Consider the following 18,026-nt stretch of genomic DNA (forward strand, 5'->3'; position numbering starts at 1 on the left):
AAGGTTTTAACTTGATAAGTGTGCCAGAGTACAGAGATTGAAAGGCGTCAAAGCCAGGACAGGTCACAGCGACACAACAGCCTAGCTCAAGTCAAGCCACCTAGCTAAATCATTAAGAGGCCTAACTAACATAAACAAAAGTGAAACTAAAACTCACAACTTCCTGTATATAAAATAAATATAAACCCAATTATTAAATTACATGGGTGAAAAACGCAATTAGAATAATGAATAAGGTTGGCTACAGAGAATCAACTAAGCAATTCTAGCATTTTAAAACGTATGCCATCCATCCATCCATTTACTATCGCTTATCCGGGGTTGGGTTACGGGAGCAGCTTTAAGAGGAAAGCCCAGACTTCCCTCTCCCCAGCCACTTCGACCAGCTCCTCCGACTGAATCCCAAATCATTCCCAGGCCAGCCGAGAGACTTAATCCCCGGGGCCCGGACATGCCCGGAACACCTCTCCAGGGAGGCGTCCTGGAAGCATCTGAACCAGATGCCCGAGCCACCTGATCTGGCTCCTCTCAACGCGGAGGAGCAGCGGCTCTACTCCGAGTCTTCCCGGATGAGCGAGCTTCTCACCCTATCTCTAAAGGAGAACACCCTCATTTCGTCTGCTTGTATCCGGGATCTTGTTCTTTCGGTCGCGACCCACAGCTCGTGACCATAGGTGATGGCAGGAACGTAGATCGACCGGTAAATCGAGAGATTGGTCTTTTGGCTCAGTTCCTTCTTTACCACAACGGACCGTTGCAGAGTCCGCATCACTGCAGACTCTGCACCGATTCGCCTGCCGATCTCCCGCCCCATCCTGCCCTCACTCGTGAACAAGACCCCAAGATACTTGAACTCCTCTATTAATAATTTCTTAAAATTAAGAAAAGGAAACTATTGTTTAAGGGGTTTATTTATGTTTGAAACTTGGAAAGGGATGACCAACATAAAATATAGATGTGTTAAAGTTTTGACTGTAAAAATGTGGAATGGACTTGATAATGCGTTGAATCTGTGTAGTACTTTTCTGTTGGGGTTTAAGAAAATGTTCAAATACAAAATAATTAATGATTATAGTGAGGTTTATAAAATGTAAAATATTTAGGAATTATAACATGAGTGTATTGGTTAATTTCATTTACAGTACAGGCCAAAGGTTTGAACACACTTTCTTATTCAATGCATTATATACATATGTATTATATATTATTATGCGTTATACTCATGGCTGGTTACTTTGTAGATTCTCACTGAAGGCATTAAAACTATGTATGAACTGATGTGGAGTTATGTACTGAACAAAAAAAAGGTGAAATAAGTGAAAACATGTTTTATATTATAGATTTTTCAAAAAAGTCATCCTTTGCTCTGGTTACTTTTTTTTCATACTTTGGGAAGAGAAAAAGAAGGATATTTATTGTTGTACTTATTTTATTATTTTCACCTTTTTTTTTGTTAAGTATATAACTCGACATGTGTTCGATAGTTGTCGTCATAGTTTTGATGCCTTCAGTGAGAATCTACAATGTACATAGTCATGAAAATGTCTGTACTGTATATATATTTTAACAATGATAAGCCTGGAGCTTCTGCCTATACCTTTTCCGGTTAATTGATTTGTTCGAAAGTATGTTTGTGCTTTCTTTTCTGTGTTGTGTATGGAGCCGAAATAAACTATGCATTCTTCATCACCATTTGAACAACATATTAATACATTAACACCTAATTATAATACGTACTTTTTTTCTTAGTTCTTTTTACTACACACTGACTCGCTATGTTACATCAGAGTGTGCGTGCGTGTGCATGTGCGTGGGTGTGTAATGTATTTCCATTAATACCCTCAGTGATCCCATGTGCATGTGTGCGTGCGTCTCCCGCTGCTGTCCCACTTGAGCTGATTGGATGTAAACAGTCCGACAGACGAGCCTCGTCCGCCGCCGCCGCCATGAGCCGACCGGGTAAGAAAGAGCCTCGCTCCTTCGTGTTGTTTTCTGCCTTTTGGCACATCTGCTAACGTGTGATCGATTTCATATAGTGTCAGTTTTTTTTCTCCTGTCTGCCTCAGCTAGCCCTGGCATTGTGCGCAACAGGTAGCATTAGCCACTAGCCACAATTAGCACAGAGTTCAGCACTGTGGACAGTTCTAACTCGTGTTGATCTAAGGTTGTCGATTTTATAGTGTTCGAACCAAACGACAGAATAAAAGCAAAAAGTCGTCAACTAGAGTATATCTTAAATGTGTCGTTGTGACACCCTAGCAAGTCAAGTCCATTTTATACAGTATACCGACAATTCACAACAGAAGTTATCTCATGGCACATTGAGAAGGTCAAAAAACGCACTCCTCTTCAGTGATGCTGCCTTGATGAATAATAGTCCATCCTGTTACAATTTCCAGACCGGTTATTAGATTAAAGCAATTTATCAAGATCACTTTGTGTTAATATTAGAGCTGTCACTATCAAATCTTTTTTTAAAAAAAATCAATTATCCTATCGCTTATTCCATCGTTCTTACCAAGCCATTTCAAAATAAAATACTGCCCACGGGTTTTAAACACCAACAAAATTAGCCTATGCTAAACTGTTAGCAATCGCTATTTGCATTAGCACGCTAGCGATTACCATTTAAGGTAAACAAACACTAACATTTAGGTCACACATCATTATATATACACATTACATACAACACGTAATAGTGCCTTAAAAGTCATTTACAGACAATGCTTCAACATTAATCCACGAGTAACGAGTCTTATTGAGTTTAATAACTTTGAGCACACGGAGTGCGTCTGCAAAAAGGTCCGTGCAGAAACATGGACGGCGGCGCAAACGTGTTTCCGAAGGAGTTTCGAGGCAGACATTTTCACTTTCCAGTCGATCTATTCTCAAAAGTCAACTTATTCGACTTGGTCGACTTTTCCCCCCAGCCCTAGTTACTATTTTTTTTCTTTTCCTCCGTAAAAATATACACAGTATTTACTTTCTTTGTCCGTATCGTATGTCCTGTTTTCAGCTCGAGGATAACTCGCGTGTGCATACCAAGCAGTGAGCGACAAACCACTGAAGGAAGGAGAGAAATTCACCTTTTCAAGGTGGAAATACAGTCACTATTTTGAGTTTGCTGTTGAATGTGACTAATAAAGTAAATTGTAATGTAAATTAGATAAATGATGTAAAATCAAGTAATCAACTCAATTACTTTTTTTAAGGTAACTGTTATTAATGCTCCTTGAAAACCATCTGAGGTCAGGAACAAGCTCCTCAAAGGACAAAAGCTCCCAAAAGATAAAACAGGATTAGAGGGGATGAGAGAACAATGGGCACAACAACAGCCGTATCAATGACAGTCATCGTCAGCGGTGAAGCTCACTCCCACATAAGGTTGCTTCAAATCAACAATATGTCATTCTGCTCAAGGTTTTGGCGAGACGTTCTCCTCCACCATGCCAGGAAATGAATGTCCACCCGCAGAGCTAAGCGACGAGGACAGGGACAATCTGAGGTTCGAACTCGCCAAGGTGAGACTTCAATTGGCTGTATGACTTTGTTCATTTGATTCATCCAAAACGGAACCAAACTAGCCACTCCCCCTGACTGACTCCATCTCGCTGCATTTTTGTGACCAGATGGAGGAGGAGATTCATACCCTCAGGCAGGTGTTGCTGACCAAAGAGAAGTCGGCTGCCGAGATCAGGAGGCAGCTGGGGATGGGCCCTCTCAGCAGCCTCAAGGAGAACCTGTCCAAAGGCTGGCAGGAAGTGCAGACCTCCTCCCCGTGAGTGCGCTCATCGCGTGTTTCAACATTGAGATCTCCGCTTGCACGCTACTCATAGCTGCTGGTGACTATGCAATCGGGAAATCAGTGTTAGGATGTGTCACCATGTTGGTCTCCTTGCAGATTTCTCACAGCCTCTGCAGTCCTGGATGACATGAACAACTCCAACGTGTGAGTGTTTGATTCTCCTTCTTGAAGGAAAGCATTGATCGTAGGTGGCACTCCCTGTTGTTTTTGTCAGGTGCTCACTCGTTTGTTTCCTCTCTGGAACAAGTGATGGGATTTTGTGAGCGCAATAGGATTGGTGCTCTGTTAATAGCCTTACAGCCTGAATTAGTACAAGCAGCAGCGGTATTAGCGGGAGGTCCGGCATGAAGCGTATGTGCAGGCCTTCTGTTCCGTTTTGTGTGTCGAGTGGACACTTTTTCACTTGCCATTTGCTTCTATCTGCAGATGCGTGAGGACCAAGGAAGGTCTCGCTCATGCAGGTCATGTGACATCTTCTGCATTGTCCAACGTAGGCGTGGTCATCACCAGGAGGCTGGCAGAGATGAGGTACCCTCCACTGGAACTTTTCAAATCGGAAAAGATTGGGGGGGGGGGGGGGGGGGGGTTTAATCTAAAATTTTCAAATCTACCCCAAAAAGATCATTTTTTCTTTCACTTGCATAAAAAACTAAGTTAACGTAGAAGAACAAGTGGTGTGGATGGGGAGGATAAATCGCATGGATGTTAGAAATTGATGTACAGAGAAGATGGCAAGACTAGTAACTACTAATTAGTGATGCTCTAATTAATCGGATCGTGATTTCCATGAAAAAATACATGATCTGCATATTCAATCAATGCCTTTCATTTCCAATCACCTGCAGCTCATGATTTGCAGCCTGCAGTCAACTAGAGAGCAGCCTGTATGAAGTGAAGCATCTTTTTGGAAAAAAAAAATGAAAGTTTGGCAGAATTCTCACTTTGATCTCAGAATTCTGACTTTAAAATAAAGAAATCTCACTTGAATGTTACTAAGTCAGAATTCTGACTTTATTCTCAGAATTCTCACTTTAAAGTCAGAATTCTGAGAAAAAAGTCAGAATTATCACTTTAAATTCAGAATTCTGACTTTAAAGGTCTCATATTATTCAACTTTTCAACATTCTAGAATAGTTCTCAAATGTGTGAAAGACATGTCTGTGACATGCATTTGTCAAAATTGACTTTGGATCTAATATTTTTGCTGTCCCTGAATCAGCCTGTTTTAGGGGTGTGCCACTTTTTTTTTTTTTTTTTTTACTAGGGGGTGTTTGCTACTTGCGTCTCCTATTACCTCATGATCCACAAGTGAGTGACGGCGAACTAATGTTACATGCGGTATCTTTGGTCGTGAAACGTTTTGGTGAAAAGATCCATTCACAAGTATTGAACAAGAAAAGAGCAGGTCATCGTTAGCCATAGAGTTTAGCAAGGAGGTCAGTGAGTACAAGCTGACCTCTGGATGTCACATGGCACATATTGGCAAAGTCACTCAGGCAGACCAGCAGAGGGCACAATGACCACGGAGGTTTCTTTTCCAGGTTTACAGACTTAAAGAATGCAAATCAAGTCACATGTTTAGTGGTAGAATCTGATAAAAAAATAAAAATAAATAAAATAAACATCCAACTAATTAGAGGACTTGAAGTAGTTAAATGTATTTTTCTTTGTGTGATGTATATCTGCTAGCCACACACAGCGATGCCATATATCAAGAGGGGGCAATGTTGGTCAATCTGTTGAGTTCCACCTCAAATATTTACTGGATTGTTGACAAGTGACACTGATACTCTCTTAAACTAGCCATTTGCGGCCCGCCATCCATTTTACACTTGCTGTCGAGTGAAAATTACATCACAGTTGCTCAGGGCTCAATCACAGCTCATCTTAAGAAAACAGGTGAGTTGTGATTGGTCGTTGCCTGAGCCCTGAGTAACTGTGATGTCATCTTCAGTCAACAGCAAGTGGCAAAATGGATAAAAAACACGTGGATTTTGCTGCTCAATTCTCATTCCATGAACACAATATTAACTAATTTGCTCCCAAAAACGTATAAATAATTTCTATTTTAAAGGTTTTAGGTGTCCCCAAGACATATTAATACGTTTTTTGTGGGGGTTTTTTTTAATGCTAGAGCATACAGAAGACTTTGATGCAGCCTCTCAACTGCAAAGAACGGTTAAAGAAATGGTAGTTATTACACAAACGGCCAACGTGGCAGCAGAGCAAAAGAGATCCACCAGGGCCATGTTGGAAAAAAAAACTAATTTACTCACATTTCTAAATAAATTTGTGAATAATGATGAAACTTAGCTATATTCTAATGTTAATTGCTGCAAAACGGAAACAGATAGAAATACTTTTTATTACTTTTTTTCCTGATCTTTCTTTTGGCAGGTTCCATGTTTTTATAGCAATAGAACACAATATTCTGGGGGCCTTGCAAAATTAGTCAAAATCCAGTAAAACAGCCAGGAGCGAAGGGTATTGCTTCTGTGAAAATGGCTGGGAGTGAATGAGTTAATCAGAATGTCATGTTTAGACTAATGAGGTCACAAAAACTAAATTGTCAAGAAATGTTTAAGGTTGACTTCCCCTTTAACAGAAAGCTGTGATGTTTTCAAAACACAGTAGTTAGAAAATATAAACAACTTTGCTTGCTTGACTGATTTTAAAGTCGAACAAAATGACTCCATAGCTAGTTACTCATGTGTACATCTGTTTTTTCTTTTCTTTTTCTTTTTTTTTTATTCTCACGCTGCAAACACATCAGAGCTTTGCCCCTTCCGAGCCCACCACGGTAAGTTTTACGCTCCGTATTCGACGCGTGATATGATAACGCTTGGTTGTCTAATGATGTCGCTCTCACCATGAAAGCACGCTGAGCCACACCATGAGTGTGCCATCCATGAGGTAAATATGTGTCCGTGCAATTTTTCCAACAGTTGTTTACTGCAGTCAGAAATTCAAGCAAATTTGAACAAAATCTATGTTTTCTTCTCAGACACTCCTCCACGTTCAAGTCTTTAGAAGAAATGGTTGGCAGTGTGAAGGTGAGTTGTACTTCATCTTTAACAACTGCTTGTTTTAAAACAATTATTTAGTATACTTTTTAAACTTAATAAAATGTGAACTGCAATCTTTTTTAATTGTCCTTGTACTTTAGAAAGGCAATCTTTGCATTGTTTCTGATAAAAAAAATTAAGGCTGCTGCTACGTTACTGTATTTTAATTTTGGTCATTTGGTAGTACTTGGGCAATTTAGCATTTTTCGATTTGCTACTCTATGTAAGAAGTGTGAGGACTACGTGGCACACACTAGCTTTTGTATGACGAGGGGCCACATGTTTCATGTATGATTTCCAGAGGAGAAGATGACTGCCAGTCCTGACAGATAAAGGAGAAACGTCTGACTTTGGAAGAAGATCCCCGCGCTTCAGCACATGAGAATGTTTTCAAGTTCTTTCGTTTGTGAAGTGTCATGTACCAGCAACGGTTCTAGAGACGCCAAAAACGGCATGTTTATTTAACCATTAAGATTGCATTATCAACAACTTGACAATTTGGATTAGTCAATAATTCGTAAAAATGACACCCCACACATGTATTTGCCTGATTGTGACTCCTGCACCATGCTTCAATCATTTTGGTGACATAGTGTATTCATTTTAACATTTGAATACAGAAAATCTACATTGCTGGCCCATTGACAATGTTTACAACATTAACAAAAATTAGAATTATTATAAGTGTTTTTGTACTTAAATGTTTTTTAATTAAAAGTCAAATGTGTCATAGTGAATAAAATGAAGTCAAAATGTGTTTGATATATTCCTATTTCTTACTATGGTATTTATTTAGTATTGTATTGATTTTATGAACAATTCGGAGCTTACCTCACAAATCCAAATGGCGGCCTTACTCTATTAAAGGAAGCTCTCCACTCATTGGAAAGCTTTGGACTTTGGACCGTAATTTGATTTGTGAGGATTATTTTGATTTCAAAATGTGATGAAATGTCATTTGAGTACTACAGTGTAACAATCTGCCTGCCTGATTTGTATGTCACAGACAAAAGCAATAAAGTACGCCGTTCGTTTTCCCTGTGTAAATGTGTGTTGCATTGCAATGTTCGGAAATGTCCAATAAACCATCAATACATTAAATGTTACTTAGTTCTACATTCTGTGTATTTTAAATGGGCTGTACAGAATTTTGGTCAACTCTAGAATGCAGCTCTGGAAATGAAAACAAAGTTTTACCATTTTGGGAATTTGGTATTTTGGTGTTACACTGTCAGTTGTTTAGACATATAGACTAGTTTAGAACGGCGACCCGAGGTCAACCACCCCAATCACCACAAAACAAGTTTGACACCGTGCTACATCAACAATAATAATAATAATAATGAATATATATATATATATATATATATATATATAAACTTCGAATCAGGGCCGCGACCGCTCTGCCAGGCAGATTTGCTAGAAATAATAGGATATAAATAGAATGACAAATATGCCTACAATGACTTGTTTTGATTTGTTTTGACTTTCATTACAGATTAAAAAAATAAAACTACTTAAGTCATTTAATGCTTTACATTTCTTATTAAACTGAATTTAGAATAAATCAAAATCAACATTTGAACAAAGAAAGTGATATTTATTTACACTTGGGTCGGGATCGAACGCGAGTCTCCAAAAGACGAGTTCCCTCTCGCGAGACACTCGTTCATCGCGATGGTTTGGGCGTGCCAACTATCTGCGGCTGGACCACCAAGGAGGGACTCTACCACAATGTACCACTCATCTACGTATATAAATCTGTTACAATTGTAGCTTCGTCACCAAATCGTCGTTTTTGCTCGTTTTTGCTTGATTTGTCGTCCAAATATAATTTTATGACGAAGTCTTCCACTCAACACCGACACGGCCTCTGTCGGTCCTATGACGTCAACATGTTCCCACTCATGCTCCACGGTCACGTTTCACCGCATGCCACGCCTCAAGTCTCCGCCCACCCGCAGCCCACGTAGGCCCCCGAGCGATTAAAAGCGGCCTGTCAGGCCTTGTGAGTCAGTGTCCAAGCGGCAAACGAGCGACCGAGAAGGGCCAACAACAACAACACCACCGTCGTCGACGTCCGTCCGTCCACCCATCCACAAATGGGCCGTTCCAATCACTGAGAAGCTCCTGTGCCATCCGAACCTTCCAACTTCAACAACATCCATATCTGCAGGCAAGGTAAGCCCACAAGCAACGACTCCACTGTTGTTTACGAAGTCCCGGTCGTGACATTGGGGGAAACTCAGAAACCAAATTGTTGCATCAAAATCGGTGGAACATACTAACAAAAGGCTCATTTGTAGTTTGTAGTTTTATTCATGCGACTCCCGTGAGCAACTTGGACGCCTGGGTAAGAAAATGGTGCGCACTATTACAACGCACGACGTCCAGAAGGTCGGACATGATGAACAACCTCGCTGTCGATAGTCTGTTTCAATACCACCAAAATGGGATTTCTAGATTTCTTTCTAGAATGGCTTTGTTGCTAATTCCCAGCCTAAAATCAAGTTGAATCAGCAATATCCGTCCATTGTTTTTCAGCTTCAGTCTGACCATCTCGTTTCTCGAGGAGGTGCGCTCCATTTGTTTTCCCCTATTGCCCAGTACAAAGCAATCACGACGTTGTGGCCACAAATTATTATATCATGCGCACGTAATACCGATTTTGTGGCCACAAATACACATTTCGTGTTCACTTTATACAAATTAGTAGTTTTGCGCAAACAAAACCAAATTCCTAGCCACCTATGTTGTGTTTCATGAGCATGTTATTACTACCTTGAGGTCCCAAATGAGTATTTTGTGCGCACGGTATATGCATGTCAGGGCCACAAATGAACCTTTTTATTGCTAAATGTCAATTTGGAAAGCTTTCTTGTTTGTGTATGGGCGACAGTACACCATGTACTCACCTGCTCCATGAAATCCCCAAAGCCATCTGCTTCTCATGTCCAGTTAAGCTGCACCACCTTCATCTACTACTTAAGACTCTGAGCTGTCCTCCAAATTCAAATAACAGCCCCTCATTTAAGTTTTCCTGTGGGAAAAAACACACACACAGAGAACTTGATTTTGAACTTTTCATGGAAATGAACTGGGAACTGAGCGTAATTTAGTGGAAAGACAGCCATGCTGATTAGATTACTCTAATTTCCCACATGCGAGGGCACACAGCATCTATTTGTTGTTCTGTACACATGTATCGTCATTTACATTTTGGCTTACAAGGCAAAAGATGGAAAGAAAAGATCAAGTAACAGCTTGTAAATCAACATAACTTAAACAAAAATTGGGATACACAAGTTAAGTCATGGTACTTGTGTGAACTGTTGTTCGGCCATTTACTCTCATAAATGCCCGTTAATCTTCATGGCAAATCTTTGAAAATCTCGTCCAGCCGAGCGTCATCATTTAATCCATAACAATCCTGCAGTTTGGCATTTTGTCACACGTGTTGGAGGAGCGAGGAAACCGGAGTCCTACAAGCAGCTGTCTCTCGTCTACATACATATAAATATACTACTGTATATACAGTACATGCATTAAACTTACACTGGAATGCAGCACAGAGTGCACGTGGCTTTAAAAAAAAAAAGATTCAAGATTCAACATGTTTATCACATGAACAGTAGCAAAGATCCAAAATGAAACACTTTCCTGTCCACATGGATGTCAAATTACCTACATAGATGTATTAATTATTATTATTAAAAAATAATTGGTCGATTAACCGAGACTCAAACCTGGACAACTCGTACCACAGCCTCAAATTCGTCTTGTGAATCATGTCGCCGACTGACGTTTTTCTGTCTGGACCTTCCTTAGGTCCTCTGGTTTTGAAACTTTTTCCCATCTGAAGTCTGAGAAGATGGCAGCAATTCCATCAAGCGGCTCCCTCATCGCCACCCATGATTACTACAGAAGTAAGTCACACTTTTTCAGAACTTTGCACAACACCTGACTAGATTCCACAAATAATGAAATAATGTCCAATTTTTCAATAAAGGGATGGACATTTTAAAAAACAACGACAAAAAAAAAAGATTAATCAATCAATTACACACACACAAGAAAATCAACACATTGATTCACTGTGTGGCCTCCAATGAAAGTGAATCCGTGTGCTTTTGCAGGGCGCATCGGGTCCACGTCCAGCAACAGCTCGTGTAGCAGCGCTGAGTTCTCGGGAGAGGTCATCCCACACCACCCTGGTACGCAACACGTTGCCTTCTCGTCGCAAAAAAAAAAAAATAGATTTCCTCTAACTGTGGCTTAAATGTGCTCCCCGCAGGACTTCCACGACAAGACTCTGGCCACTGGTGGACCTCCTTTTTCTTTGCAAAACCCGGAGCCGAAAGCCAAAAGTAAGCTCAAATGTGATTGGTCAAACCGGAGCGGAATGCATTGGCTGATTTTTAAAATCACGCGCGTGAGCGATACCCGCGAACATGATAAAATGACGGCGTATTAGGGCCACATATAAAAAAATATTAAATATTAAATTTTTTTAAAAAAGACTCACAAATTTACAATAACAAAACTTGAATATTTGTGACATTACATTTAGAAAGCGGCAAATTTGCATTGGGGGGGGGGGGGGTCTCATAAATTATACTTTTCGGTCTGATTTTCAAATAAGGAATATAGTAATTGCTTTAGGAGAGATTACCCATACCATATTAAAAGAAATCCCGAGTGTAATGACAAGATGGCTCTATATTATTTATTTGGTTATTATTAACATAACTATGAGGTTCATTTTTCAAAAATCATTTCCAGTTTAATACGTTTTGTAGAAACTTTATTTGGACTTACACCACCATTGTTATTTACGTCGCAACACATTCCGTGCGTGGTGACGTAGAATGGCGGCGGCTCTCTGCAGAACAATGTGAAACGCTGACAAAGAAAGGAAGGTAAGCCTCGTAGCGTTCCTAAAGGGACGATCAAAACTCTTGAATGTGTTTGGTGAATGACGAGAGCACAACGTTGCGGAGGGTGACTTTCCCCATAGCATGTTGTTTGTTTAGGAACGCTACGAGGCTTACTTACTAACTGGAAATGATTTTTGAAAAATTTATCTCATAGTAACAACCTAATAAATAATATAGAGCAAAGTAGTCATTACAGTCGGGGTTCCTTTTACGCATTCTCACTTTGAAGTGGCTTAAATTTGTGAGTTTTTTTCTCTCACAAATCTGCCACATTATAATGTTGCAAATATTCATGTTTTCTTTTTTCTCATAAATTTGTGAGTTTTTTTTTCTCTGAATATTACCCCCCCCCCCCCTCTCTCAAAAAAACAACAACTATTTATACGTAGCCCTAATTTTAATCAATTAAATTAATTAAAGTTCTGATAGTTTTCTATAACTCAAGTAATATGTTGGTTTGCCTCTTGCACTAACGCTTTCAGTTCCATCACTTCAAACTTCATTTCGCTCTGCTGAAATTTCCGCGGTGAAAACATACATGCACGGAGGGGAAAAAACAGTTATTTGAATTTACTTAACGTGTTCATTGGTAAAATATCATCGAAATGTGGTCAACTGATTCCCCCCCGTCTTCTTGAAAATTGCATCAATTATCTTCAAATTTCGAACAATCAAAACCTTTATTTTAAACATGGCGGTCTTGACGCCTTTTACACAAACAATGTAAAAGGCGATCTGTTAGGGATTTAACACAAAATTTGAGCTCTGTCTTGGTAGTTTGTTTTTTTCTTCTTCAGTGGTTCTCATCTGTTGCTCGGTTGTTTGTTTGCAGAAACGGAAGCTACACAGTGGCCAACGGTCAGGTGACCTGCATCGCCAGGGAAATGCTTCTGAAGCGGCAGCTCAGTGAAAACGGCGACGTCGGCAAGTTTGAGCCCTTAAGCCCGCCTGCGCCGCCGCCGCCGCCAGCCTCCTCGCCCTCTTCCTCCTAGAGGCCACTCATCCTCATTCCCATCGTCATCCTCATCCCGCGGCTTCCTCACTGCCAACTTGCCATCACGGACCAGATGGAGATGGTGGTCGGTGAAGAAGACTCGCTTTTTCAGTAAATGTTTTTGTTTCTTGCCTGTATATTTTATTTGTACGACGACCAAAAAAAAAAAAAAGTTTTTCATCTATTTCTTTTTGTGAATTGCCATTGCTGTTAAAAATAAAAAGACAAAACTGGAGATTTGCTGTCCAGACTGTATTTTTGGAGCCTGCATGCGAGTGAGCTCAGCGCAGGACTTGTTTCATTTCACAAGAGTCCTTGCGCGGTTTGGCAACATAAATTGTCCATCATTCATTGCGCTTACATAACCCGCCAGCTCTCACCACATATGTAGGTCAGAGGGGAAGGCAATCTGTGGCGGCGGCTAGAAGACATTTGTGGGTCATAAATGCAGTCGGGATATTTGTGCAGGAGCCACTTCATACTGAGGGTGTGCTTCTCACCAATAAAGACTATTTCAAACTCGATACACGGGGTGCCAAAAAATTAAAGGAAAGTTGGAGTTGAATTTGGATTCCAATTTGGTTCGATATGGTACGGCTCAGATGGAGGATATGATGACAATTTGATATGCATCTTGATATATTTTGAAGTGGAACGATTCGACTTATTTTGAATCCATGCACTTTAATCATTTATTTTAAAAAAACGACTGCAATTTAAATATATATTTTTATTGGACTCCTACTTCACAGACATCTGGAAAGTGCAGTGCTGAGAAAATAAATGTATTTATTTTCTGTAGCGTTTATCCTCTGGGATGTGGCTGAACTGTGGGAGAGGAAGGCACTGGGAATTACGTACAAGGATTTTTTTTTCTTTCACTAAATCAATTTGTAACATCAATTGAACTTTAATACCACATTTAATATAATAGAATTATAGTTTGTTGTCACTATTGGCTCTCTGAAATTCAATTTGAGAAAAATACTTAAGCAAACTGCTGGATACTGAACAGTGAATTAGAGCAATTATTTTCCACGGTCTGCTTTTTCTTTTCTTTTCAGTGTACACAATCTAACCTATCAAAAACACAAAAGTAATCACGTCAGCTGTTGAACTCGCTAATCGTTTAACTGATAAGATGATTTCATACTGCTAACGAGTTCACTGGTAACAAACATAACGCGTTCAATCGGCTGGTGGCTCCCGTACTTCGTCTGACCAATCCCGTGGCTGCAATCAGGCTAAGCCATCCAATCAGCAGCTCACACCTACCCACTATCGACAATTGTACATATGTACACGAAGGGAAGGGAAATATCTACAGAAAAACAATCGTAAACAAAGATAAATTATTACGCAAGCTGTTAATCACTTTGAATTGTTTTGTGTACTTGCCTGACCCTGTTTTGTGTTTGTGGACAATTTAGAGTTGTGAGTCTCAACTGGTGCTTCATTGACATCTCAACAATATTTGGAAGGACTCCATATGATGTTTGGGAGCGTTTTCACATAAAAATGTGGTTTAGGGATTTCAAAAAGTGTAACTAGATGAAGATCAGTGAATAGTCAACTACGAATAGGTGGAGTTTCACTGTACATTTATTTTCAGAGGCCATTTTGAAACTATACATTTTCTTTATTGTCCTGTAAAAGTGGGTCACTCACAACTGTGCAATAGCAAAATGCAGGGCCGAGGATGTCAACAGTTGAGAACTGCTGCTATAGAGGCTTCACTTGACATATATTTTTTAATGCAAGCTTTTGGAATGTGGGACGACGCCAGAGTACTAAAAGAAAAAAAAACCTACACAGCATAGATTCAAATCCCCAACCTCAGAACTGTGAGGCAGACATGCTAACCACTAGTCCACCGTGTGCAAACATTTCTGAGAACAAAAAGAACAGTGGGCAAGCTGATAAAACACCGGACAAAGTTTGCTCTCAGAGACTGATTGGGAAGACAAACAGCATGTAAAAGTCCACTTTTATATTGTTTACACGTCCTCCCCCAGCCCAGAAAAGCTGTTCTATTCCGGGCCGATTAATCAGAGATTTAAAAAAAAAAAAAAAAAGCCCCACGATCCGATCCAGGCAAAAACAGTCGGGTGTCAGTGAGGTCAAACAAGAATTTCCCGACCCAGCCGGGGAGGAAGGAGGGGGCGTGGTCTCAGAGTTTTCTAGGGGAAAGTTCAGTATGTACCACACGAGCCGATGACAACAACCCGACTGCACGTTGGAAAGCAAAACACGGCATGCCTGATTGCAAAAATGAAGAACAGCAGGCCCTCTTTCACTTTTTCCGACTGTTCAGCACATTTACATGATTTATAGTTCTCAAACTTTTACGCAACAAAAAATACTTTGCACTCCAAATTATTTACTATAATGACAAACATTAAAATTCAGAAATGTAGTAGCCCCAAGTGTTCTTCTAAAGTAGATTCCTTATTGTAATCTACTGCACACTGAACATTTTCCGAAATGTGCATTTTGTGATATTGGCTAGTTTGCTGTTGGGGATTGAGCAGTTCCAACCACCAGAGACAAATTTTCTGCATGTTTTACTTACTTGGCCAATGAAGATTATCATTTTCTATATTAAAACACTTCAAGTCAAATACTGACAAGCTTCATCTTGTGGGCATGCACCAACCAGAGATGGCAAATCCAGGTCCAGAAAGTAAAAACCCTGCTACAGTTTGGCTTTAGCACCAGGTGCTAACTAGCTAGCTCCCTAGCTAGCTCCCATGGTGCTTGTTTACCAAGCTAGCTAGCTAGCATCAGGAGCTAAAGCCAAATTATGGCAGGGTTTTTACTTTCAGGTGCTAGCTAGCTAGCTCATTAGCTAGCTCCCATGGTGCTTGTTTACCTAGCTAGCTAGCTAGCATCAGGAGCTAAAGCCAAACTGTGGCAGGGTGATTACTTTCTGGACCTGGATTTGCCACCTCTGGCACCAACTGCTTGAAAATCTAAAAATTTAAACTTTTTGCAGGCCTAAAACGGAAAAGGACACGATTGAGAAGTAGCTTGTCATACGATATGTAGGACAGGGCACATTTGAATCTGTCTTTTAGTTTGTCTGTTTTTATTTGTTCTTGTCCCATACAGAAATTGGGAGAAAAGCTTTTGGGTTTTTGAAAGACATGGAAACAGCCTCCGTAGACTGTTGATGTTTTAACTGTTTGAACAATTTATTGATATGTCATTCTACATGTTTTGTTTTGTAAATTGTATTTTGTCTCTCGCTTAATCTCTTAAATATGAGGTTCTTGATCTGAATGGGCACAACCCGGTTAAACAAGTGGTTAAATAAATAGAAAATAAAAATGAACCTGTTGTTGGGGAGCAGCGTGTTCAGCTGCAGCCGGTGAGGAATCTGGGTCAAAGGCGGCTGGTTGGCGACATGGGAAAACAAGTCAACAAGATCCAGTCATGGCTCATTCCTTATCACAGACTAGTCACTCATTCAATGACTTTTGATACGTTCTATATTTGTCCTCGCAAGGTTACCACGTTTTTAGCTCTCTCAATTTGATGGCCGCCATGAGACCTCAACGTGCCCCAGCCTCACCTCGTGTGCGTGTCCACAAGTCTCGCTGACACACGCGCACTCAAACACACACGTTGACAGTATCAGTACAGTGGGCCAGTTTGAAGATCCCCGTCAAAGAGCGTCTCGGCGGGCTGAAGTTAAAATTAGCTTCACCCTGACCTGTTGCACGTAAGAGTGCAATGCAGCCGACCGCAGTAAGAATAAACTTTGAAGGACGCGACATTGAGCTGACTCATACGAACTCGCTTGTGATCCTTATGCAGACGCACACGTTGGAAAAGCACTGCATACTAAAAGACTGAAAAAGTAGACGTAACTGCTTAAACTCAAATATTACAAAAACACTAATATATTCCTAAACAAAACAAAAAAGTCATGCACAGACGAGTCTTCTGGTTTGGGCAGAACACCAAGCAAATGCCGTTCTGTGATCAAATGTTCATTAACAAACAAAAACGAAATCATTCCTTTGTTGACCAAAATATAATCAAATAAAATCATCACCTTTACCAAAATGAGAGATCTTTCCTCAAGTTGAAACACATTCATTCGAGGATGATCCAACCATGAAAACATTTGGATGGAAAGCTCATCTTTTTGGTGTAACAGGGAGAGAAAAAAACTATTACCTTCATCTGTCAGTCGGAGGTAAGGTAGCTGTGTGATCTTTGAAACTAAACTAGCGAGGTTAGCTGGCTAGTTTAGTTTACCATTAGCTGATCAAATGCAAATTAATACTTTAAGTCAGTTTGACATGTAAGTGAAAAGATAATAAAGTGATACATGATTAGATATTACGGAAACTGTTATCTTAAAACGCTACCATTAAATAAGCGATCGCGGTTTAAGCATATGAATGTAGAGTCCATTTTGAGTGGCTTTCCCAGACGTCAGGGTGTCCGCCATATTTGATGTGACAGGGCTGCCCTTAACTATCGCACTCAACAGGACACATTTTCATAAAGCGACAGTTATTTTTAGTTGACCTTAATTTAAAATTTATTTTTGCCTTATGTTGATGCTTCCTTTGTCTCTTTATTATTTATTTTTTATGTGTTCTTTAAATATTCTTATGTTGCATTGAAGTTCTAACAATGTGAATGTTTGAGTCAAATCTAAAAAAAAAAAAAAAAAAAAGACCGCATAAATAGTGTACTTAATGCCTCTCATTTACCAATTAAAAAATAAGATATTCAAGTTGTTTAATTTTTAGAAATGTAAATTTACTTTGTATGTTCGTTTAATTTTTAGAGCTATACAATGTATTTTTTTGTGTTGTGATTATTGAAAATATAATTTGATCACGCCAATAGGCTATATATTTTGACTGAGCAACATTGTATGACTTGACTTATGGGGTAGATGCCACGGACTTCCGGGTTTCACACATCAGCGTCGTTTGCACTTATTTTTTTGTTTTTGTTTTCCAACAGGCAAATGTTACATGGGCTGTTTTTGTGGGTCCGTACGTAGCTTGACGAGAGCGGTTGGCGAGCGCTAAGTTACGATATTGAGTGTCAAGCAGTTATGGAGCTAGCTAGTAGCATTTCACATATTTGCTGAGACACTTTTAACTTCTTCTGGAGTGTGTGTGTACAATTGTTAAGTCTGTCGTAGCTACCGGTACTTGTACTTGTTGTGTGCTAAATTAGCATGCTATACAGTGGCT

General features: G+C 39.9%; 2 protein-coding genes and 1 long non-coding RNA gene across 5 annotated transcripts; 2 read left to right on the forward strand and 1 right to left on the reverse strand.

Moving 5' to 3' along the window:
• Positions 1-1,845: 1,845 nt before the first annotated feature.
• On the forward strand, positions 1,846-7,976 carry LOC144056755 (tumor protein D54-like). Of its 2 annotated transcripts, XM_077573813.1 has the most exons (10): positions 1,847-1,959; positions 3,017-3,095; positions 3,421-3,521; positions 3,630-3,778; positions 3,902-3,949; positions 4,232-4,333; positions 6,579-6,605; positions 6,683-6,718; positions 6,810-6,858; positions 7,172-7,976. In XM_077573813.1, exons 3-10 carry the CDS (start codon positions 3,447-3,449, stop codon positions 7,181-7,183), a joined length of 498 nt encoding a protein of 165 aa, XP_077429939.1. In that variant the 5' UTR covers positions 1,847-1,959; positions 3,017-3,095; positions 3,421-3,446; the 3' UTR covers positions 7,184-7,976. The 2 variants fall into 2 exon arrangements, with proteins under 2 accessions (XP_077429933.1, XP_077429939.1); XM_077573807.1 differs by lacking the exon at positions 3,017-3,095 and having other exon boundaries at positions 1,846-1,959.
• An 874-nt stretch (positions 7,977-8,850) lies between these two features.
• Positions 8,851-13,036, forward strand: ppdpfa (pancreatic progenitor cell differentiation and proliferation factor a). Its single transcript, XM_077573825.1, has 5 exons — positions 8,851-9,051; positions 10,699-10,796; positions 11,007-11,084; positions 11,165-11,237; positions 12,640-13,036. The coding sequence occupies exons 2-5, from the start codon at positions 10,742-10,744 to the stop codon at positions 12,797-12,799; spliced, it is 366 nt and encodes a 121-aa protein (XP_077429951.1). The 5' UTR covers positions 8,851-9,051; positions 10,699-10,741; the 3' UTR covers positions 12,800-13,036.
• On the reverse strand, positions 9,559-17,277 carry LOC144056778 (uncharacterized). 2 transcript variants are annotated; one of them, XR_013295116.1, is made up of 3 exons: positions 16,987-17,277; positions 16,137-16,195; positions 9,559-9,910 (listed from the first exon to the last, which is right to left on the reverse strand). It is a non-coding gene; the product is annotated as an uncharacterized LOC144056778 (long non-coding RNA). The 2 variants fall into 2 exon arrangements; XR_013295117.1 differs by lacking the exon at positions 16,987-17,277 and adding an exon at positions 16,376-16,829.
• Positions 17,278-18,026: the final 749 nt, after the last annotated feature.

Source organism: Vanacampus margaritifer, chromosome 1, assembly GCF_051991255.1.
Source record: "Vanacampus margaritifer isolate UIUO_Vmar chromosome 1, RoL_Vmar_1.0, whole genome shotgun sequence".
Lineage (NCBI taxonomy): Eukaryota > Metazoa > Chordata > Actinopteri > Syngnathiformes > Syngnathidae > Vanacampus > Vanacampus margaritifer.